The 24998-nt window shown below is 26.6% G+C and overlaps 1 protein-coding gene across 5 annotated transcripts in view; it reads left to right on the top strand.

The window, feature by feature from the left end:
- The window catches only part of LOC107454425 (serine/threonine-protein kinase 26), a 101206-nt gene extending 76897 nt beyond the window's left edge, over positions 1-24309 (top strand). For all 5 annotated transcript variants that reach the window (XM_071178648.1, XM_071178649.1, XM_016071624.4 and 2 more), the window contains 9 exons: positions 2698-2922; positions 6842-7013; positions 9320-9477; positions 14655-14840; positions 17670-17815; positions 17912-18173; positions 20137-20415; positions 21967-22169; positions 22732-24309. In XM_071178648.1, the coding sequence (XP_071034749.1) occupies positions 2698-2922; positions 6842-7013; positions 9320-9477; positions 14655-14840; positions 17670-17815; positions 17912-18173; positions 20137-20415; positions 21967-22169; positions 22732-22744 (1644 nt within the window). In that variant the 3' untranslated portion in view covers positions 22745-24309. The remainder of the gene's footprint in view (positions 1-2697; positions 2923-6841; positions 7014-9319; positions 9478-14654; positions 14841-17669; positions 17816-17911; positions 18174-20136; positions 20416-21966; positions 22170-22731) is intronic.
- The last annotated feature ends 689 nt before the right edge of the window (positions 24310-24998 follow it).

Here is a 24998-nt window from a genome sequence, read left to right as displayed (position 1 = left end):
TACAATGGTACAATTTAAAATTAGATTTGTTAGTCGAGTTTCTCTTCTCTGTTGTAACAACATTTCTGCAAAGCTTTATAGGTTGAAATTATAAAATTGCATACCATAGCTACCAACTTTCCAGCATTTTCCGTTTTTCCGCATTTATATCTCATTTTACGTCTTTTTGCAATTTGCAGCAAAATTTTGTTCTTTTTTCGAACTACTTACTCCTGCCTTGCTTAGAGAATGGCATCTTGAATTTTTGCTCTTCTTATAAATTAATGCAAAATATACGATGTTAAGCATCTAATAGTTCAAAAAAAGGGATCATATCTTTCTTTTATTTCGCACATGAATGCGTTAAAATACTGTAATCCACTTGTAAAACACTATATTCCGATTACTATATTGTCTGTTCTTTAAATAGGGAATAAAATTGAAAACGCGCAACGTCTTCTGCATTTTAAAAAAACGGTTGTTGGCAGGAATAGGGCACTTTCACTTTTTCGCACTAATTAGGAAAAATACCTAGGTATATACCTAGGTAAAAATACCTAGATAACTGCTGTTATAAAATAATAATCGAAACAACTGATAAATATGCAACATATTATACAAACAACTTATATCAAGAGATGAATACCTCCTAGTCAGGTTCGCAGAAATGGATGCTGGTTTATAGCAGTTCAGAAAAATAGTATATATGGTAGATTGTAAAATAATCAAAACTCCTAATCTATAATTTGTAGGATCACTTAGGCGATTACTGACATTTATAATAAAGTTCAGCTCCCATTGAATGAAATGTTAGAATTGGGTGATATAGATAGGATGGTTAATTTGTATGGAATTAATCATGTTTGAGACGCTGAAATTTTTAGTGAAATTCGGTACTGAAAACTACAGGGGAAAGAATGACATAAATTGCTGACATACTGGACCTAAATTAAAGTAAAATCTAAAAATGATCATAAACGACGTATATTATAACTTTTTGAGTAGTTGATATTGTTACTAATAAACGAAGTTAATCAAGTACATGGGTGCAAGTCTTCCGTCTCCAGGACGGATTTCCGTCTTTCGAAAATGTCCGCGGGCGGAAGTAAGACGGAAACAAGACTGACTCGAGGACGGAAATCGGAAATTTCTTTTTTTTCTGCCCTTAAAAATATTTTTTAGGTCTACATTATTGGTCTGTTGTTATTTTATCAAAAGACAGATGAATAAATATTTTTTGTATAGTACTTAAACTTGATGTATTATGGTAAAGCTTTCTTAGATAGTTTGCATATGTCAAGGGGGTATTGTGTATGTTAGGTATTTCAGTCAAAAAATTTTCAGTCTTGGCCTTTTTTTCAACTTGCACCCATGATCAAGTAATATTAAAAGAAAGAAAAAAAAATTATGTCAATTCCTACTACAAGGAAAATTTTATTTACTTTTTATTAAATAATTACAATTAAAATGAATATGTATATACATATGACAGAAACGGAATATTAAGTGGCAAAATTTTTTTCTCCTTTATAAAACTAAAATTAATTAATTAAATTTAATTTATAAATTAATATTTGAAAAAAACTATTAACATCAAGTGTCATCCACTGCAAGTTTAAAAAAATATATTTGAGTTATGAGTTTTGAAAATTTGAACAAGATATATAAATATATATAGGGAGAGTGTAAACTAATAGTAGGAAGTGAAAAATACAGGAGGTGTATAACGTATTTGGCCATAAATATGTATAATCAATTAATATATAATGTCAATTTTGGGATTGTAGAAATTATTAATAACATTCGATGCTATATAGTTCATGGCGTGTAAGATTTACTTGGATTTAAATAAATGTTGATAATATGAAAATAATTAAGAAAAAGCAACTGATATTAGCTTCAATCAATAATTTTGAGGGTAACAGACAAAAATCAGAACTGTTATTAAAATCCACGAATAAATTAAAATTAAAATTTATTGAGATTAGTTTGGGTATGATTTAAATGTTTCATTATATTTCAGCTAAATTTGAAACTGTGGTGACTTATTTGAAAATTAGTAGGTACAATCCTCTGATTGTTGTGTGCTGGTTTTAAAGTTGGTTTAATTTTTAATAGGGCCATTTTTTTCTATTTGTGTTATGTTGAAATATTTATGAGATTTGAAATTCATTAAAACTAATACCAAAAATTATATTGATTTTCGAAATTATTATTATTTTAATTTATTTTATTGGGAAGGTGGGCAGGATTTTCGAAGTTTTACCTACTGTAAAAAATTGACCATAAACTCTGTTGTTAATTTCTGTTGTTATAAATAACATAATTTATAAGTTCTGTGTTTATAATTACAAATAAAATCGGTGAAAAATAATCAAATGAGTGAACTCACTGGGGAAAATAGCTTTCTAATAGTGGCCTCTTTTCTTGACCCCAAGCTAACCTTTACTGTTACACACGTTTACATTAATAGAGTTCAATAATAGTTATCTGATTACTGCACCCATCGACCTTTAAAAAGTAATAAAGTTGGCGGCAAGTGTATTTACCACGGCCTTATAATGGTTTCCCAAACTACTTCAAGATAAGGTATTGAATATATTAGTAATATTTTTGTAGTGTATTTTTAAATTCTTCATTATAAACATTGGTTTGTTGTTTTTATTAAGTATATTTGTATTAAGATTTTTTTTATTCCAATTTATGTTTCTTTTGTAGAAGGTGGATCCAGAACTTATATTTACAAAACAAGAAAGAATAGGAAAAGGCTCGTTTGGAGAAGTTTTTAAAGGCATTGACAACAGAACTCAGCAAGTCGTTGCAATTAAAATTATAGATTTGGAAGTAGCTGAAGATGAAATTGAAGACATTCAACAAGAAATTATGGTTCTGTCCCAGTGTGATAGCCCTTATGTTACAAAATATTATGGTTCCTATCTTAAGGTAGTATTTATTTTTATATTTTTCCCTTACTTTTTTATTTAAGAAAAATGTGTCGTGGTATTATTATTCCATGTCAAAAATATTGCATGTTTTTGAAACATATCACAAGCGTGATTGTTAACATTTGAAACATATAACTCCCAAGGTTTACAATTGGAGTTGAATACAATGAAACCTCTCGGGAGCGACCACCCTTTGTTTCACTGTAAAATGGAGGTTGAGACGGAAATGAACGTTCTTAGGAGTTATTTCTATTGACTGCAAAATGTTATCGAAGGTACATGATATTTCGCAAACTATTTTAATTTTAGTCAGTGTCATTTTCTTGGTGCGGAAATATCACGTGTGTTGGCGTCATGAAAACCGGATCCATGAATAAAATGTAGCGTCAATAAAAATGATCCCTACTGATACAGTGATGTGTTTTAAAAAAAATTAACCAATTATGAATGATAGAATTATTTTAAATAAATAAACAATTATGTTTTTTGTTTAAGTTTGCTTTAATTTTATATCATGAAAATTAGTTAGCTTTAAAAAATACGAAGAGGTTTGTTGGCTTGAATTGCTAAGTTCTTTTCTAAATTAAATTTTTTTTTCTAAATTAACTTTTTTTTTCTAATTTAACTTTCAACTCTAAAAATAAATAATTGATAGCATCGTCTTTAGTTTACTCTGACTGAAACATGAGATTTAGGTCTCTTTCAAAGATCATCAGAAAGAGCTTTCTAAATAAAAACCTCACACAAATGTTTTGAATACATTTTAATCTACTTATTTGTTGTGGTAATATTTTTTTTGTTGATATTTTTTTCATATTTCCTTATTTGAATTTCGCTGGGAGAGGTTTTGATGGTCTCTCGTAAAGGTTTTCTGCATCACAAAGTCTACGGGAAAAATTCCGTACTTTCCAAAAGTGATCGTAAAAAAGGAGGTCGCAACATAGAGGTGATCGTTCCTCGAGGTTTCATTGTATATTAGTGTTTTTATGCAGCAAGATTGTGTGTAACAATTTTTAATTTTTTTTTCTCTATGTTGCTAAAAATTCAAATGCATATCTTCAGGTATGAGGATTATTCTTACCTGTCCATTTGAACGTTGAATTGTTGTTATAACATGAATAAAAGTTATAAGAATTTGTGCAAGACCTATTTCATACATGTACTTATTTAATATTGACCTGTAAAGAGATAATATAATTCTTTATGCTTCTTTTTCTTGGGGTGTCAAAAGTTAAGTATTATTATAAATCATTGATTTATAAATAAAGTAAAACCGCAAAGATTGCAAAAGGTTGCAATATATTAAAATGTATGATTCTTAAATAAATTAAATAATTAGAAACTTTTTATATGAATAAGTTAACAATAGTTTAATGAATGATAAATTAAACAAGAAAGATGATTTTTTAAAATGAAAAGTGCTGTTCAAATATAAATTATAAAAATTTGCAAATGACATATACTTGAGGTATACCTTATAAACTCTTTTATGTTCAGTAATTGTATTAAGAAAGTATTTGTATATTATTATAGAAAAATGTCATTCTAAATGACTGAAATTTACAAAGACATGAGGAGTTATCCAGATATTTTTATTGTAACTAGTTTTTTTAATTAATGCAATTTTTAATTAAATCGCTGGACGGTAGCAAAATATCACATTTTTTGTCCTTTTCGGTATAAATTATTAACCCTATTGGTTGAAAAAATTTGAACAAAAATTTCGGGGCAGTGCTTATAATAGAAATAATAATGAGCTGACATCTTAATGACTTTTGATCTAGTGATCGGTTTTTCATATACTAGGACCCAAATTTTGATAGATCAAGGACCTTATCTTAATTATGCTAATTTATTCGTGCTGTCAATATTTTAAGTTACGAAATCAGATACAAAAACATATTTTTCCAGAATAAACAAATCTTTTTTTCGACAAATTTGGATTGTTGATCTTCAAAGCACAGCCGCTTTCAGGAAAATAAGGTCCTAACAGTTAAGGCAAGAGAGCAGTCGAAAGTTTGAACCTTTTAATGTCATTTTCACTTTTTGAGCATTTCGCCATATTCAGGACTTTTATACGAAAAGTTCGTTTTAGGTTATTTAAAAAGAAAACCCTTTCTTATATAATTTAATACTTGTTTAGTATGCCTTAAATTTTTTAAAATGTAGTATGCATTGATTAAAAAGTTATCATCTAGATTAGACAAAACCAATTGATCTAACTTCTTTTATTTTAAAATTTGCAAACTGGGGAATTTTCTTGATTGCCAGCTCTACAATTCTTAAATTTCCCAATGAATTAAGTTTTATGAAGCGAATTTTACGAAAAAAAATCCTAAGTTGAGTTTTTTCCAAGGTTGGCAAATTAAACACTTATTTGAGTTTTTTCAACTCTTTCTTTGTTATTATTATTTTGTCCTACTAAGGAGCGTTGGTTATCTTTTTTATTGTTTACTTCGACATTTTTTTATGCTGTACATCAGGGGTGTCAAACTCGCGGCCCGAGATGAACATTTTTGTGACCCAGTCAATATATCCGACGCAAAGTAAAAATAAATTAGAAATGTGAATTAGAAAGGAAACTAGCATATGAAATTATAATATACTTTATTTATAAACTATACGGATCATTTTAAATTGTACGCTCGAAAATGTAAAATTCTAATTGGCTTGCGGCGCCAGCCATTCAAGGGATACTGCATCGTATCAAAAATACGCAGAAAAACTTTCAAATCTTAGAACGGAATTTGAAACAAGGTTTAAAGATTTTAATTCCTCGGAAAACAAATTTCGTTTGTTTTCGTCGATTTTCTCAATAAATATAGACTCCAGTAGTATGCTAATGGAAGTGACTGCGATTCAAGTGCGACTCAAATTTGAAGGCAAAATTCATTGAAGTGGTTATGCCAGAATTTTACAAATATTTAACGGCAAGGTTTGAAAATACTCGAAAATTCGCATATGAAATTTTTTCCATGTTTGGAAATACTTATCAGAGCGAACACTCATTTTCTGTTATGAATGGAAATAAATCTCCTGTCCGAAACCGTATTAATAACGCTCACGTTGGGTCAATTTTGAAAGTAATCTCGGCCAATAAAATTTCTCCCGAAATAGGAAAGACAGTTGCAGAGAAGAGATGTCAAGTATAAAGCAATAATTTAACTTTATATAATTTTATTACAATGTACTATTCAAAAAAAAAATATTTCTTTCTATGAACAATTTTTTTTTTATTATTTTTTTGCGGCCCACCTAAAGTTAAGCATTGTTTATTTGGCCCAAGTTAGCTTTTGAGTTTGACACCCCTGCTGTACATAAATCTGAGATTTCTATCCGATTAAACCAGGAATAATAAAATTTTATTTTTGCTGATCTTCACAAATATCACAAACTATATTTTTATTTATTTTTATTATTTTTTAAAGGAAACTATATCAACAAAAAGGCTTATAGTATTCTTCATTTGTTTTTGTTTTTTTTTGAAATACTGATTGGATTGTTCTGTAACTAAGTACGTTAAGATAGTGAAGATATGCAATGAACTTAAAAATTTCCATCAAGGTTTAGTGAGAAGTAGGTTGTAGGGACTAGTAAAAAAAAGAAAAAAGTATTTTTGGAAACCTTAAGCCATAAAACCTGTACTCAGTCTGAAAATTTACTCGCCTTTCTTGTTTATGCTGTACTTTTGATTTTGTAAACCTTGTTTTTATATTCACAATTAATTTTTTAACTATCTTTAAACAATTTCATTTTTTGTTGCAACTTAGATTATTTCAGGAAATTTATTAATACCTTCAGATTATTGTATAATTAAAAAAAAGAATATATAATTTAAAAAAAAAAAAGGATAGTTTGCTTTGCTTAGTATTTTTCTTTGTTTTAGTCAATTTAATATCTCAAATATTTTTATTTAGGGTTCAAAGCTATGGATCATTATGGAATACCTAGGTGGTGGATCTGTACTAGATATGATAAAAATGACTTCACAATTTTTTGAAGAAACACATATTGCAATTATTCTTAGAGAAGTATTGAAAGGATTAGATTACCTGCATTCAGAACGTAAGCTTCATCGTGACATCAAAGGTAAATTTACATAAAATGTTCTGTGATTTGTAACGAAAAAAAAAAAATTTTTTTTTCAATAAAATTTATTGATTAGATTTGATATTTTAAGTACAGCATCACAATCTGTCCTAGCTGCCTGGCAATTTATATTTAAGTATTTTCAATATTTCCATATTGAAAGTTTTTAACTTTCATATAACTGAATTTTTTTTGAGGTTTACTCAGAAATAAAAAGTAAACACTAGAGCAATGTTATAACAAACAGTAATTTTTTTTTTCTATTGCAAAAATAAATAAAAATTGTATCTTTATTCTCCTTATTTGATTTTTATTATATTTAAGACTGCTATTAGACAATTCATATGATGCATTATTCATATGATGTATATCCATATAAAATAAATTTAAAAAAATTGTTAAAAAATATTCTCTTGTCATGTTAATTTTTTTCCTTAGTTTTCACTATCATGCTGCAGCATAAACTTTTAAAAATGTTACTTATTATTATGATATTTTAAAATATTAACATAGTATAAAATATTAACATAGTATAAAATCATAAAATACTTTTAGAGTAAATATATAACATTTTGATCAAAGTCAATTTAATTACAGATATTAGCCCAATCTTTCATTAATAATTTTTTTTCCAAATAAAGACTTTTTTTGTGTTGTCACAGCAGGGGGGATGAAAATTCGCAGATCTTAATATTTCCCTAGAACACAGTTTTTTTCCCCCGTTTGAAATTTACTCTAAAATTATAGCCCTTTTTTTCTTTCTTTTTTTAGTTATAATGACTTTTCCAAAATATTTTTGGAGAGTAAAGCTTGTATGTAATTTCTGATGACTTGTATAGCTTTAACTAACTTGATAACTTTTTCTGTAGCAAAGAAAAGAGAGAAAAATGAAAAGTTAATTTGATTTTGCGCAATTTTTGAAACTAGCATGTGTTAAAAATATAAATCAAAATATAATACTAAATTTGATTAAATTAATGGATATTCAATATTAAATAAGAAAATATCAGAATTCGGGTATTTAATTGGTATTTTTTAAAGATTTTGTGATGCAAAAAAATTTTTCTTTTTGTTTACAATAAAAAAAATTTTAACATTTCATTCATTTGTTTTACTTTTTATTTGACCAAAAATTTTCCTTGGGGCTGTCTTATTTTACCTGTGCCTTGTCTGCGCAATCAGACATATTCTACATCCCTGCTTATACCATTTTTAAAAAAGGCCAAATAAAATAAAATTATACAATAAGATAAATATTATCAATTTCATTAAAATCTGTATCATATAGGCTGAAATTTGTGAGTTTATAGCATTTAAAATAGGGATGCAAATCTTTTTTGTGTTAATAGATTTTAAATTTTTATTTATCACAGTTTTATGTTGATCAATACATAATTGTTGTTCTGAATACATAATTGCATCAACAATATATTTGTACTTTTTTTTTATGGAAGTAAAGTAAAAGCAATAAATTTAATATTGGAGTATAATATTAACATTTTTGAGATTAAACTCACCAGGGATTTATCGAATGAGCAAAATTAGAAGAATTTTTCTCCCCATTACTTTATTTTCCTCTCTAATAACATGTGTAAAAGACTGCAGTTAAAATATGAGTTTTTACATGCAGAACTATCAGTGAGTTAGGTAATAGAATTCTAATAGTATATTTCATTTCATAATTATAATTATTATTTTAAATATTAAAAGTGCTTATATTTGAAAACTATATTATAAATAATTCCTTGTTAATTGTATTTTGTAATCGGTTTTGTAATTAAATATTTATAGTTTTCCAAACAGAAAATTATTTTAAATGTTTTAAAGTTGTATCTTTTTATGATTTATCTTTTACAGTTTTTACTTCATCAAATTGTTCAAAAATTTATCTATCTTGTATCTTGTAAAATTGTATCTTGTTAAGAAATTTATATGAATGAAATCATTATACTTATGTTATCACTCATTTTTTAAAATATTAAAAGCAAGAAAGCAATTACATTTTTATAATTTACTGAAAATAAACTATTCTTTCATCCTAATCATTGTATAAGGGGTGTATGTTCACAATTATACTTTTTTAAAATAAATATAATTATTGAAATTTTGTTCTGCCAATGCATAAAAATTTTAATGTTGTACTTAAAGAAATTGTATCATTCCATTTTAATTTTTTAATAAAATTTGTTTAATTCTGGTTTAAACATAGGTTTAAGATTTGAGGGGAAAAATATGTTAATTTTAAGTAAGAAATATTATTTTTGTTGATTATTTTATTTATTAATTAACTTTTTTCCTTTCAACAGCTGCAAATATCCTTCTTTCTGAAATGGGTGATGTAAAATTAGCAGATTTTGGAGTTGCTGGACAATTAACTACAACAACAAGTAAGAGAAATACATTTGTAGGTACACCATTTTGGATGGCACCAGAAGTTATTAAACAATCAGCGTATGATTCAAAGGTATGTATCTCTTTGTGACCCTCAACAGTGTTACATAATCTTAGTGTTTGTTAGTTTTCTTTGTACCTCTCTCCATTTGTGCTTTAGTATGAATACAGTCATTTTAAAAATGCTTGTTTAATGCATTTATAAGTTTGTGATTTGTTTTGGTTTAAAATATGATATGTTGAAATCCACACTGTAAAATGTGTATAATAAATGTCACATGTAAAGATGCATTAAATTGCATAAGTGTTTGTTTTAAATATTGTGTTTTTATAACATACCAACTATATATAAACCTAATTCCATTATTTAATGAAAAATTTAAATGAACCATAGCATTATTTTCTCCATGTTCTATACTGGAACTTAAATTACTTTGTTCTAGATTTTTCCAACTTTTCTTTGATCATATATTGGTTGTTCTGTTCCTAACAACAAATTTGGATTCATTAATGCAAAAGAAAAAAAACTTAAATGATCTTGATATTTCTAATTTCGATGTTTCTTGGTACAAGGCATCACGCATCAGTAAGATATTCAACCATTTAAACCTGCACTATGTGATGGCTTTTTTCCGTAATAACTTATTAAATATGTACCAATCATAAATAACAAAATTAGATGGGTAGACAACTGTTTTAAGCTCTATAAGCAAGTGCCATGATCAGTGCTAAGGTGCAGAGTCAATATATACAGCAATACTTTTCATAGTATGAGCATTTTCTTTTGTCAAGTAAGTGAATTTGTTCTGTGCCCTGGACATGGATTGTGGCATTTGCATATTGTACCAAGATAGCAGAGTTGGCCAAAAATGTAATCGATTACATTTTTTGATTACAGTAATCAATTACTTGTAATCATGATTACAATTTTCAAAAATTTTGATTACAGCTGTAATCATGATTACAATATTGATTACAGTAATCAATTACTTGTAATCGTGATTACAAAGTTTGATTACAGCTGTAATCATGATTACATAGTCGATTACAGTAATCAATTACTTGTAATCATGATTACAATTTTCAAAAAATTTTGATTACAGCTGTAATCATGATTACAATTTTGATTACAGTAATCAATTACTTGTAATCATGATTCCAAGTAATTGCGATTACAAGTAATCACAACAAAAACGATTACAAGTAATTATGATTACAAGTAATCAAAATATATGATTACATGTAATTTGATTACATGTAATTTGATTACATGTAATTATGATTACATGTAATCTAATTACACGATTACAAGACTATTGTATTCTTATAAATGATTATATTTTACAGTAGATAGTAGAATGTATTTTATAATGATACATTTTGCACGTATTAACATGTACTGCATTTTGTACGTATTTGTATACGTACAAATGAATGTAACTGAAATGTATGTACATATGATTTTATCTAGTGCATATGTTCAGACATTTTAGTATCACACACATGTACATACACTTATATTGTAGGTATAAAATATATGTACGTATGTATATAGATAATAATTACGTATGTATGTGCAAACAATGTAGGCATGTACATTTATACACAATGAATATATGCATTTTATGCAAATATTTGTGTATGTAAAATGTATATCTATGTTCATGTACGCATGTATATACAAGTACTTGTGTTTGTACGAACATACATACATTGTCTGTACAATGTATGTCCCATGCATGTATGTGCAATTTATTTATGAACAGTACAATATATGTATGCATGTACAATATAGGTATATCTGTAGGATGTACAATATATGTATGTATACATGTACATGATATGCATGTCCAGTGTATTTATGTACATGTACATAATATGTTCATGCTCAATGTAAGTATCCAAATATGCATAATACATTTGTGAACTATTGTACGTACATTGGGCGTATTTATATTTCACATATATTCATACATGCATTCGACATGCATAACGTACGTACATACACACATTTGAGATGCATATATTGTACAGATGTATATACATATAGCGTACAGATGTATATACATATAGCGTACAGATGTATATTCATATAATGTACATATGATGAAATGAACATATAATGTTCATATAATGTACATATGTGTGTACATATACAGTACGTATGTGCATAAATATATTGGGCATAATTCTTTCGTACAAATTTTACATGTGTACATGCATGCTATCCCTATCTATGCATATGGTGCAATGTATATATGTACAATGAATGTATCCACACATGTACAATACACGTATGTTCCATGTATGCATATCCATATGTACTATATATGCACGTACAATACATGAATGTATGTACATACATTGTACATGCGTACATACATTACACGTATACATATGTACATTACATTTATGTCTAAATATGTGTACAATGCAATAAATAAAATGCATGTAAGTTAACTTTTAATGACTCAAGCAAGTTAAATGACAAAATCAAACGATATTTAAATTTAGTTTTCAGCTTTAATTGTTCTATATCATTTTGAAATTCTCTGAATAAAAAATTATTTTCAGGTATTTTCATGAAATGTTTGACAATACAGATTTATTTTTTTTATAACATAATGCATGATTCATAGAAATTTTTTAAATGGTAAGAAAAACGGTAAATTTTATGTGTGGAATTAATATTTAGAAATTCCAAATAAAATTATCGTTTGCTTTCTAAAAAATATGAGGTCGAGTTTCATATACCTTAGAATAATTTTAAAACAAATTTTAATAACTTTACTCATATAAATTTTTTTAATGTATGCACAATGTATGTGTATATTGTAATTACATATATTTAAATGTACGCACGTATTTGTACATTACTTGTAATTATGTACATGTATACGTTGTATGCACATGCATACATTGTGCATATAACTATTTTTTTGTACATCCATGCATTACATGCGCATAAGTATTAACAAAGTATGTAGTTATACAAGTACATACGTAAGTTGTACATAAGTACATACTTTGCGTGCACATATATCGATGTACATATAAATATGCATGTATACATGTACGCATTTTATTTACGCAACTATGTGCATATATTGTACCTTTAAATAACATTTTTACATATTGTACGCAAATACGTACAATTTTATATACAAACGTACATTGTATATACGTGCTATTATCGTAAATTTATACAATATATGCACTTAAGTACATAAAAGCATGCAAACGCATAAACATTATTTTCATATACGTTCATACATACATTGTCTATGTATACAAAGATACAAAACATTGCCTTTTTGTACAAACTAACATACATGCGTACATGTATCATAAATGCATAATTATATGTACTAAGCATATGCGCATTGCATTAAGTATATTACAATATAATTATGAATATTGTACGTACAAACAACGTTTGTGCATACATTGTATGTATAGGAATCGCAAATTGTACGTTCATGCGTGCGTACATTCTATGTACATAAAAATATGTAAACACATGAATACTTACATAAAAAATTTGACTATAGTATACAATCGTAATAACTTGTAATCGTATAGTTTGATTACAAGTAATCACAATTACATGTAATCAAATTACATGTAATCATGATTACATGTAATCATATATTTTGATTACTTGTAATCATAATTACTTGTAATCGTTTTTGTTGTGATTACTTGTAATCGCAATTACTTGTAATCATGATTACAAGTAATTGATTACTGTAATCAAAATTGTAATCATGATTACAGCTGTAATCAAAATTTTTTGAAAGTTGTAATCACGATTACAAGTAATTGATTACTTGTAATCGTGATTACAAGTAATTGATTACTGTAATCAAAATTGTAATCATGATTACAGCTGTAATCAAAATTTTTTGAAAGTTGTAATCACGATTACAAGTAATTGATTACTTGTAATCGTGATTACAAGTAATTGATTACATAGCTGTAATTATCTGTAATCAATTACAGTTGTAATCGATTACTGTAATCAACGGCCAACTCTGCAAGATAGCCACCTGCTTTTAAACTTGTTTATTTGAACATAAATCATTGTTTCTACATTATTTTATTGCTGGCAGAGAAAAAATCATGGCTTATTTGGGTAAGGGATACCTTTTTTTAAGTTTGAGTCCTGTACAAAGCTTGAGTGTTCTTTCATTCTATGTACTATCTGCCCTAATTGTGGGAGCAATGTTGACCCACCGAATATAGTGCCTCTGAAAGAGTGGCCAACAAATCTTCCCTTCAGATGCGTTTATTGACGAAATATCATTCCCCAGAAAAGCATTGGAAGTAGAAGAAAAAATGTAAAGTTTGTTTACTATGTTGAGTTTTTTTTACCACTAAATGATTACTTAGGGGGTCCTATTGGACCACTAAATTTTCATTGCTGGTGTGAACTCTTAAGCATTACAGAATGCAGTAGAGTCTCGATAATTCGAGATTGATGGGTTCGAGTCTACCTCGAACTTTTGAAAACTAGAATTATCAAAAAAGTAAAATTTATTAAACCTTTCAATAAATTGAAAAAGCAATTTTTAAATTTCAGTATTTAATTATCATTATTTGGGAGTAAGACTGAATTTTTACGCTTGCTCGGATTCATTCATTCTTATCAAGACTCTACTGCAGACTAAAAAATGGTTGAGAAAAAAAATATACTAATAGCTCAATTGGTAATTTATTATATGAAGTAGAAACTGAACCTACTTACAGTGATAGCAAGCTTTATATGCCATCCAAGTGATTAAATTTTTCTTATTGCTATGTTTTTTATAATGATGGATCTAAGGCTAAAATATATCATTTTACTATGAAACTTAAGCTAGATAATGTGAGAAACGCTAATAAAATCGCAATAAATCTGTGTTATGACACTGAAGAAAACCCCTAATTGAGACACCTAAATGATTGCATGTCCTTTTTTTATGGCTTTATTTTTGCTGTTTTCGCAATATCTATCTTTATGTGTTGCACAAAGTATACCCCCTCTTCATTTGGATCCTTTTACTGTGAGCTATTTTTATTTTGTAAGTCCCTCATATACAAAAACTGTTTTACATAGCAATTAAAATCATTATTTATTAGAAGCATTCCTTTTATTAACTTTGCTCTAATTAACTGTTTCTGTTGGTTGTGCCAATTAAATAGAAGAAATCTTACTAAAACAAGCTGTCTTTGAAAGCATGAAATTTATTAATACTTTTTATTATTTAGGCTGACATCTGGAGTTTAGGAATAACTGCAATTGAGTTAGCCAAAGGAGAACCACCTAACTCTGACTTGCATCCGATGAGGGTGTTGTTTTTAATACCAAAAAACAATCCCCCACAACTGACTGGTAATTATAGTAAGACATTCAAGGAGTTTGTAGAAGCCTGTTTAAATAAAGATCCACAAAATGTAAGTAAAGATGTTTTTCACCATTTCTTCACACTCTTTTATTGATAAATCAACTATATTTACAATCATAAATGAATTTGATTTAATAATAATTATTATAATGAATAATGTTATAAATCACTTTTTATAATTTTAAATATTAATACAAATTAGTGTTAATTTGAAGATAGTGTTAGTCATGGTAAAAGAAAAGTGGCGTTCTCTATTCATTAGGATGAAAAGCAAAAAATTATAAGGAAACTATTTTTTTTTATGAATAAATGGAAATACTGTTAGTTTTCTAAAAATATTGTTTTACTTAGATGTCATGATCAGCACCAATTATGATTGTAAATGCAGTGTATTCAGATAAATAAAATTGTGAAGTTATTTTTGGATATATATAATTAAACTAAATTTTCATTATCTTTTTGCCATAATTCATTTTTATTTAAAGAGTAATCAATAAATCACATTTAATATCATTTCACATAGTTTACTACCATATCCATATTTTTGAACATGATAGCTGAACAATATAATAGATTTTATTTATAGTATCAAGCATTTTTTTAAAGGTACAGAATTTGTTTCTTCTATATGTTCATTAAGGATCCTTAATTATTGCATCTGTTAGTATAAGATTAATTTTGACTGACAAAAGATACTAGTCCAAACTCATGAATATTGAAAATAAATTTTAAAAAATATAATGAATGTCCCTATTTATTTTATACTTTATTGTTTTGACTATAATTATGACATTGAAAAAATAATAAGAACTATGTATTATATAGGAACCTTTAACTTTTGATGCTTGTCTGTGATTTTTATGTTTTATAGTTACTTTTTTTGAAATCTAAATCATTTTTCTGTAAAAACCATTATTTTAATAACCGTATGAGTTTTTTTTGCACCCAATAAGTTCCTTTCAACTCTTCTGTTCTGTGTAAAAACCAATTATCTCCCTTATTCAATGATAAAATTGTGAATTGAGAAAGTTTTGTACAAAAATGTTCATGTTAAATCTATAAACAATATAAAAAACATTAAAATTAAAAACTTTTTTAGCTTGTTCATTTAATAGAACGCACTATTCATTAGTTTCATGTGCATTGCTATAAAATATTGTCAAATGTTTCTTAAATAAAATGTGATTATTAGCAAAATTTGAAGGAAGTTCTTGTATAATCTGTAATTTACAATTTAGTTGATTCTAAATGAAAGAATCAACTTGAAATTCTTGTTTGAAATTTAGTGTAATTAAATTAGAGATTAAAATATTAAATCAGATTTAGTGTAAGTACACAGGCTGGTAGTCTGAAATTAAACATGATGTATTTATGTTCAGGTTCATATGCAATATTGAAAAATTTGTATTTATTTTTTCAACATGACACTGTCATGGGAAACAGTAATGTTACCAAATATTTAAAAAAATAGAAGCAGACAGTTCTTGAAAAAAAATTAAATACCTAATTAAAGTTCATAGTTTAAATACTAAAGTAAGAATGGGTGCTAAAAATAAATACACATGCTTATGATAAGTTATCAAAAAATAAAGAAATACTGTAGTTAGTTTTAAACATAAATATGCTTAATCTTATTCATTTAAATGGCATTTCAATTTTAAGACGTTTAAAATTATTAAATAGGAAAACTTTTTGTTGCAAAAAAAATAATTATTATTATTTTTGATGACTATCTTTTTTTAACACTAATTATTGATTCTCTAATTGCCAATACCATATTTTAGAGGAAAATATATAGCTTTAAGAAATAATTCCAGCTTTTAATAGAGACAGTTGAGACACTAAATGCATTGAAATGTATAATTTTCTGTTTATGATCTTAAATCCTGTGTCTAAATGTTAAGGAAAGAACAATTTTTAACAGCAGAAAAATATTTCGTCTAGGTTTAAAAAGATAAATAAAACTGATTGCTAATGTAAAGCATGATCTTAACTTCTTAACATAAATACTCATTTACTTGGCTGTGCTGTCTTTTTAATTCTTAAACACCCTATTAAAGTAAATTTTTTTTTTGCTGTAAAATGTATTGTTAACTGTTTTTGATCTTTGTTATTCTTTATACTTAAAGAAATTTATAACAGTTACAGTTTGTTTCATTTTGGCAGCAAAAAAAAAAAAAACTTGCAAATGAGGTTACAGTTTTATTTTAACGAAGTTTTTAACCTTAATAATGTTATTCATCAAAAGTGCCATTGAGATAATTGGCATATTTGTATTTTTCAAATTTATATATTGTACTGAACATGGACAAATGAGAACATACAGGAACTTAAAAATTAAATCTACTCTCACTTAATCAGTATGAATTTACACTTACATAATATCTTGATTTTTGAGTGAAGGATTTTAAATCTCGAAATACTTATTTAAAAGGTGGACTAGCTGGTCGCTGGAAGCAGCTGTTCCATTAAAGAAAAGTAAAAATAATTCGATCTCTTTTATTTTTGAAAATTTTTTATTTCTTTTTTCATTAAACTAGAATAACAAATTGCTTGAATAAGACAAAGAATTTTTCAGGATGTAAGAATTATAAATAAAATATTTTTATGATGTATGATAAAAGATGGTTTGCTAGAAAAATGTATGTAGCAAAGCCGAATTTCAAAAATAAATATTATGCTTATATTGTTGAAGTTGCATATTTTGTATTTTTGAATTTACTTTTGTGCATCATTACATAAATATATATGTTCTTTAAGTAAATACCAATTTTTTCTTCTTTCTATATTTAGGTAATGGTAGTACTTTTTTAAAATGAAAATTTATTAGTTTTTTTTTTTATTAATGTTTTCATTTTAAAACTTCTTTTATTTGCAGAGACCCACTGCCAAAGAGCTTTTAAAGTTTCCATTCATCCGTAAAGCAAAGAAAAATTCATATTTAGTTGATCTTATTGAAAAATACAAAAGATTCAAAGCTGCTGGTGGTGGTCAAAGTGATAGTGATTCAGAGGCTTCAGACTCGTAAGATCCTTTTATGTTATAATGTACAATTTTATGACTTCCCTCTCTTTTCATTTTCTCTCTAAAAATCCTTCAATTTCTTTTTTTTTTTAACAGTGATGAATCAAAAGTAAATGACACATGGAAAAGTTGGCGTTGGGATCTTGGTACAGTCAAAGGACCTGGAATGTGTGATATACCCTTATCACCTACTTTAGATGGTGAAAATAATGTTATGCCTTTAAAAGTGTCAAAAATCCCAACTCCCGTAAAGCATCAACAAAATGGTGATTCAACTGCATCATCGCCTCACTCACCCAACTCTCATCCCGAAACTGGTCCATTTTTTCGCCAAGAAAATAGGCAGCAGCAGCCCTCTGTAAGATTAATCGTACTTTAATTGTATTACATTAAGAAATCTATATAATGCAATTCTATTAATTTCAATGCCCCATAAACCTTATTAACTTTACAGTTGCAAACAATGAAAATTCCAGTTAAGAAGTTTCTTTAACTGAACAAGTAAACGACAAAACTTTTGTAATGTATAACTTTTTACATACATTATAAAAGCTAAGCAAACTAAAATTTATAAATTTGTTCATCAATTTTTAACTTTAGTATCTAAAAATTATTTTGAAGCATTTTAAGTTTGATCTGTTCTAGACTAATATTGCCAGGCTTCAATGGTAATTTTAAAATATGCAAAATAATTTATGTAAAGCACAATTATATAAAAGGAAATCCCTCATGTTTCAATATTTCTGTATTAAACGGATGTTCTACTCTATATTTATTTCATTAATAATGTACATCATTATTATTAACCTATAACAGCATTCCTGCAACAGCCTTTTAAGAGGCCAGGGTGCCCTGATAATTCTCCACAATTTGATGACCAACTGTATGAGTGTGGCAATGTGAACAGCTGGGTGCAAGATCTACCATTACTTCTCAAAGCAGCTGGTAACCAGCAATCTGAAGCTTGAGATGCTTCAAACAGCCTTTAATTAAACCCCAGTCTTTCACTATGAGCTCAGTGCTTTTTACTGCTCAGCAGCTCCTATTTGTATATCATATGTCATTAATATATCTCAAAAAAATTAGAACAATAAAAGAACTTAGTTATAATTTTCTTAATTGTGACTCTTTATGTCATCAATAATTTTCTTTGCTTTAAAAGAATTTTTTATAAAAATATTTTCTTCGCATATCTTTGACCAAATGAATCATGCTCTTTCAATGTTCAGTTAAAAAAGTATGTTTGTAAATTTTGAAATATGTACTTCTAATTTATTTAATATAGGCAAACATATTTTAACATGTAACCAACGCAAAAAATATTTTAACATGTAAGCTTAGGTATCATTCAACATTAATAAAAAAGCTCAAATTTTAATTTTAAAAAAATTTCAAGTTGTTACAAGCATGAGATTCTTACTAGGATTTGTGAATTTTCTCAATTTTTTTTCATTACTTTTCCAAAAATGTTTTTTAAAAAAATTATAATAAATAAAATAAAAAACAATTCAGCAAAATTGAATTAATAATGATATGCTATTAAAAAATTGTCATCTCGGGTTTAACACAATCTGACTATCTAACAAATTATTCTGTTTAAAAATAGTCTTATTGGCAATTTATACAATATGCTAAATTCTTATGTAGGGACAAAATAGTGTGATAAAAGGTTAATTTGCAATTGAGGATTTGCTATATAAAGTACATCTACATATTGGTGATGTTGCCTTAACTTAATTTTGTGGATTTTCCACAGGATTCGCTTTTGTCATGTCACTCAATTCCTTGGATAATATAGAAATTACTGTACCATCAATTGCAGAATAGAACTATTTTGTTTAATCACTGAAAAATCCCTAATTAACCACTTCCCAGTTTTGACCAAACACCGTTCGGGTACTTGAAAAGGGGCTTTCCTTGTTTTGCTCGAGCGCTCTTAAATAATTGAGGAATTATTCTAGTATATACTATAGCATAGAGCAATTTTCATTATTAGTTGAAAATTTATAATGGATTAACAGTAATTATAAATTTTTCCCTTGTTTTTATTTTTTATTTTAACTTGTTTAATTTTGCCTGTATATTCTACCTTAGATTTAATTTAAAATATGCATCTCTCCTTGATTTTTGTACTACTCAATTTCATGGGTGATCAGGAAATAGTTTATCATCAATTGCAGAATAGAATAATTTTAATTTATGAATTTAACTTTATAATTAGTAGACAGTTTTTCAGCATAATTTTGCCTAGATATTTTATCCCTTATGTAATTTGAGAATAACTATTCTTGTGAATATTCTCACTAAATGAATTGTTTCAGGCAAGGCCGGTCAGTATGGCACCACCTCCACCGTCTCAACCAAAACTTATAATTCAAGCTAGGAGTAAAGAGGCAGAATTTATTGACAAAAGCAAATATGAGCTACCTATTCAGTTTGAACCAGAACTAGTTGGGCGTAGAAAGTCTGATGAAGATATTGCTCGAAAGAAAGCAAAAGAAAAGAAAAAAGAAGTTCACAAAGTTCAAGATTCTCCAACAAAACAATCACCTGGAAAAGGTTCTTCGTCATCGATTATCTTGCATTCATTAATGTGTGAGGTAAATGAAAGATTTTGTTTTATGTACTTTTTTCAATTGTCTTATGATAGGTGATGGATGGTTGATTTTGGTAACCAATGCGTCAGTTTTTTACTCTGTGCTTTTTTTTCTCCAGTTTCTATTGATTAAACTGAAATGATTGTTTATTTTTTTTTTTTTTTTTTTTNTTGTATTTATATATTAATACGGCTATTTTCTAAAATCAGAAAATAAAGTTTCAGAAGAAAACTTTTATTTTTTTTGTAACAAATTTTATACTCAGTATACTGCTTACTTGTGTATTTAAATAAGTACTACTGCTAAATATATAAAAAAATTTCAGCTTTTCAATTCTAAATTTTTTATTCATTGGATGAAAGAATGTATTATAACTATTTTACGTGAATAAAATATCTCTTACTATTTATAACGGAATTATAAAGAAAATTTTTATAAACATAATAAATACACTTAGTAGTCAAGTCAGTCCTATAAAATATAAATAAAAAATATTGCTGTCTATAAAAAATTAAAGAACTCAGTATAATATTGCTCTCTCTCTCTTTTTAAATCACTAAAATATCTTGTGTCTAAAATGTTTTAGATATTAAGTAATAATTAGACTGAAATATTCCATACAATCTATGATTATATTTTTTATTTTGTAAAGTCAGTTTTTTTTTCTTTTCATGTTTTGTTTGCATCTTATAAGATAATATTCTTATTAAGAAAATTAAACAATTATTAACTATCAAAACTAGAGGGCTCCTAGTAAGTCATGGACCTTAATCGAAATTTCTCGTGGAAAATCATGATTTTCAGTGAAAAATATTAAAAATTCATAAAAACTCAAATTTCAGTATCAGTAATAGTAAATTTCGTTTTTTTTTTAAATTTTTTTTTATTGAGAATAATTGAAAAATTTATAGACTTAAATCTTAATGTTTCAAATAGGAAAAATCTTTTATGAATTAAAATAATGCAAACGAAATTGTGTTTATATCCTTATACAAATATTGTTACCTACTGCTGTTCTTTTAGAGACTTTCTGTAAAAATGTAGTACAAATTTTTCAATTCTAGTCCTTGGTTACCTAGATATCTTATATAGGACTAGGTAACAAATATTGTTACTCTGAAACATCTATATTGTGGATACAGTATATTCAAATAGATAGAGTGTACTTTCTACTTGATAAACTAAAATGAAAAACAGCATAAATACAGCATAAAATGAAAAACAGCATAGCGTTAAGAAAAATATAGAGACACACACAGACAAAGTGGTTAAACCAATCAGGACAGAGGAACAAGTTTGAGCAAGATATTGAAAAGGAGGGTGGTAAGAAACAGGAGTGAATGGGTTTAGTGGGAAACCCAGGGGGCAAAAGATTAAATTAGAATCTTTTAATAACTAGCGAATCTTATGTATAAAAAAAAAATACAGTGTTTTATTCTAATAAATCTTGACAAGGTTAATCAAATAATGGGCTAGTTCAAGTATTCTAGCTATCTTTTCTCATAATATTTGTTATTTTAAGTAGAAATGAATAATATGACTATTTTTATTTAGCTCAAGAAAAAGCACAAAAATGATCTAAAGAATCTTGATAGTCCAACCAAAACAGAAGCCATTGAAGAACTTCTTGGCGCTTTTGAGCTAGCGGAAAGATCTTGCACTGGCATTAGTGATTTATTTGTTAAAGAAATTTTTCATCGATTATTGCCTTCCTATGGTAGTCATATGTTGCAAGATATCATAGAAAAAATATCTAGGTAAGTAACCTGCTTTTTTGTTTCAATACGAAGATTATAATTAATGTTTTACTGGTTTTGTGACTGTTAATCATGGCTTTTTCTGCCCAATTATGGGAACAATATATTATAATAGCATGTTTGCTTGTTTTTTAACACTTTTATATTTAATTTTTTTTTATCTATTTTGGCTTGTATAATTTATATAACTGTTCTTTTTTTATTTAAATAATTGTATTTAGGTATACTTACCACATAATAAGATGACTTAGTTAAATCTTCATGATTCCTATTTTATTATATGGTTTTTAAATGTGATCAAATTTATGTAAAATTTTTTGCGCTTATCTGGGATTGATAACAAAAAGGTAGAAAAGATTTTCTCAGATTATATTTTTTTAAAAATTAATTTTATTATTTATAAGTTATTTTCTGATTTTTCTATTGTTTTATGGTTTATATTAATAGTTATTTTCAATATCTGTTAAACAAAGCTGCTTAGCAAATTTATGATACGTAATTACAAATAATATTTTGTCATTAACCATGATATACTCATATTTATAATTTTTTCTTCTTCTAGGAATGGATCATAGAAAACACAGTTGAGAGATAGACAAGTTTAACCCTGTGAATATTTGTCTGCTATCTATATTTGGAACTGTTATAGATATATCTACATATATATTATTATTGAAAAATAACTATATCCACCGTGCGTGCCTAAAATGGTATGGTCCCCCTAAAACTCCTTACATTCCATCTGTATTTGTTTGTTCACCATCAGTATATTTCTGCTTAATACACCTCTTAATGATTTACCCTAAAATAAATTCATAACATCTATCTGTCTATATATATGATACTCCAAGTCTATATTTATGAACACAGGGTATTTTTAGGTGTTCACTTTTTAAAATGAACTTATTTTCTGAAAAGTGCATCAAAATGTCCGTGTTGAGTACGACCCTTTCAGTGTATGGACTGCAGAATGTGTTCCTCCGCGAGTTTTCCGAAAAATGTAAAAGAAAGAAACGTTCTCCTCTTTGTTGTTGTTTATTATTATTATATATTTACTAAAATATTTTTTGAAAAAAAAAATCATTCCAATCCGGTAGTTTAAATATTGTGAAAAAAAGGAATTATATTTATACACCATATCATATCTTTACTCTGTGATAATTGTATTTGTAGTTTACTAATTACTTCTAAAGAGGGGGGGGGGACATATTTCTGAAATGTTAACGAAATTATAAATCCATCCCCAAGTATAATTTTGAACCATGGAAATGTAGGTAATTGTGATTTTTTTTAATTGCTAAAATTAGTTCATTTGTTTTCCCTCATCAAGGTAACATTTGTGTTACATAGTTATCTTACTTTTATGTGTCAGTTTTATTTTATTTTCACAATTTTTCATATCATTAACTGAAGGGAAAATTCTTAATTATTTCCTAACTGATTCATTATTTCAAGAATAAGGAACAAAAAATAAAATATACTAATTTATAAATTTGAAATTATTATTATTATTTTTTCTTTTGTTATTCTTGTAATATATCATTAAAAATATCTTGCTTTCTCATTGTATGTTAATTTTTTTAAAAGAAAATTATTACCTTTTTTTTTTGAGGTTTGAAACTAAATATATGATGCGGAGTTCAAATCCTCAACGGTCATCAGTATTAATTGTTCATTTCTGGAATTTGACTGTTTGTTTATTAAGAATTTTATTTGATGTTTCATTTCATCTGTTTTTACTACTTATATTACCCCTTTTTTTTAAATTTGACATGCTTATTAAATTATGTTTTATGATCAAAACTATTGATTATTATTTTAAACTAGAATTGCACTGAAATTTAAATTTAATGTAAACATATTAATAACATTTGGTTTCGTCAGTACTGCTCTCTCACAAAGGAAAGAGATGAAAACTCCTGTAATAAGTGCTCAACTTTAATTATTTTCTTAAATGCTTTAAAAATGTATATCTTCGAAAACTGAATTTTAAATTAGGTGCTCTATACAATGTTCTAGAATAATAATATATCAAAAATTATTTTCTGAGATGTCATTTTAAAGCAAGAAGCAACTGGAAGTGTAATTTATACACTTGTCATAAAATGTTTAAAAAATAAAGCATATTATTAAAAAAAAACTTAAATATATTTTTAATTTTTTATTAAAATTAATTCATTTACTCTTTGTTTCTCAATCGCTTTTGGCAACATATATTTTATTAATATTGAACTACTGTAAAAATGTACTAACTATTTTTCCATTGCTGAAATAGAAATCAATCTATTTATTCAAAATAATAATTGTCTTGCACTATTTATCATTGAAAAATAAACTGTTAAAAACTAATAGAATTGCAGAGAGGAAGGAAATGTATATTTTATGTGTTTTAGGTATAACTTTTCCAGTTCATTAAAGCTATTCCCTTTTCTCAATTCAAAAATTTACCTCATATATTACTGCTTTTTCATTCTTTTTTTTTAAACTAAATGTGTCTTTTGAAAAATTATTATTTCTTCTGTAATGTGTTGAGAATTCAAGAATGGGAAATATTTATTAAAAACCATTAGACCTGTTCTGTAACATGAAGTGCTCATGAAATTATGTAAACTGTTGCCATGTGAAAAGAATTGAAAAAGTTTAATTTGTTTAAATGCCCCATCTCTCTTTTTTTAAATAAACAAATAATTTAGAGGTCAATAAAACATTTTAAAAAGAAACTTTTAACAATGGAAAATTAAATATTAAATACCAACTGGATTTTTTCATTAAACAGAATGCTTAATTTGAAATATGTATTGGAAAATTAATGCAATTTAGGTAGACTGA

The sequence above is a fragment of the Parasteatoda tepidariorum genome, chromosome 3, assembly GCF_043381705.1.
Source record: "Parasteatoda tepidariorum isolate YZ-2023 chromosome 3, CAS_Ptep_4.0, whole genome shotgun sequence".
Taxonomy (NCBI): domain Eukaryota; kingdom Metazoa; phylum Arthropoda; class Arachnida; order Araneae; family Theridiidae; genus Parasteatoda; species Parasteatoda tepidariorum.
This window is presented reverse-complemented; position numbering and strand designations above follow the sequence as displayed.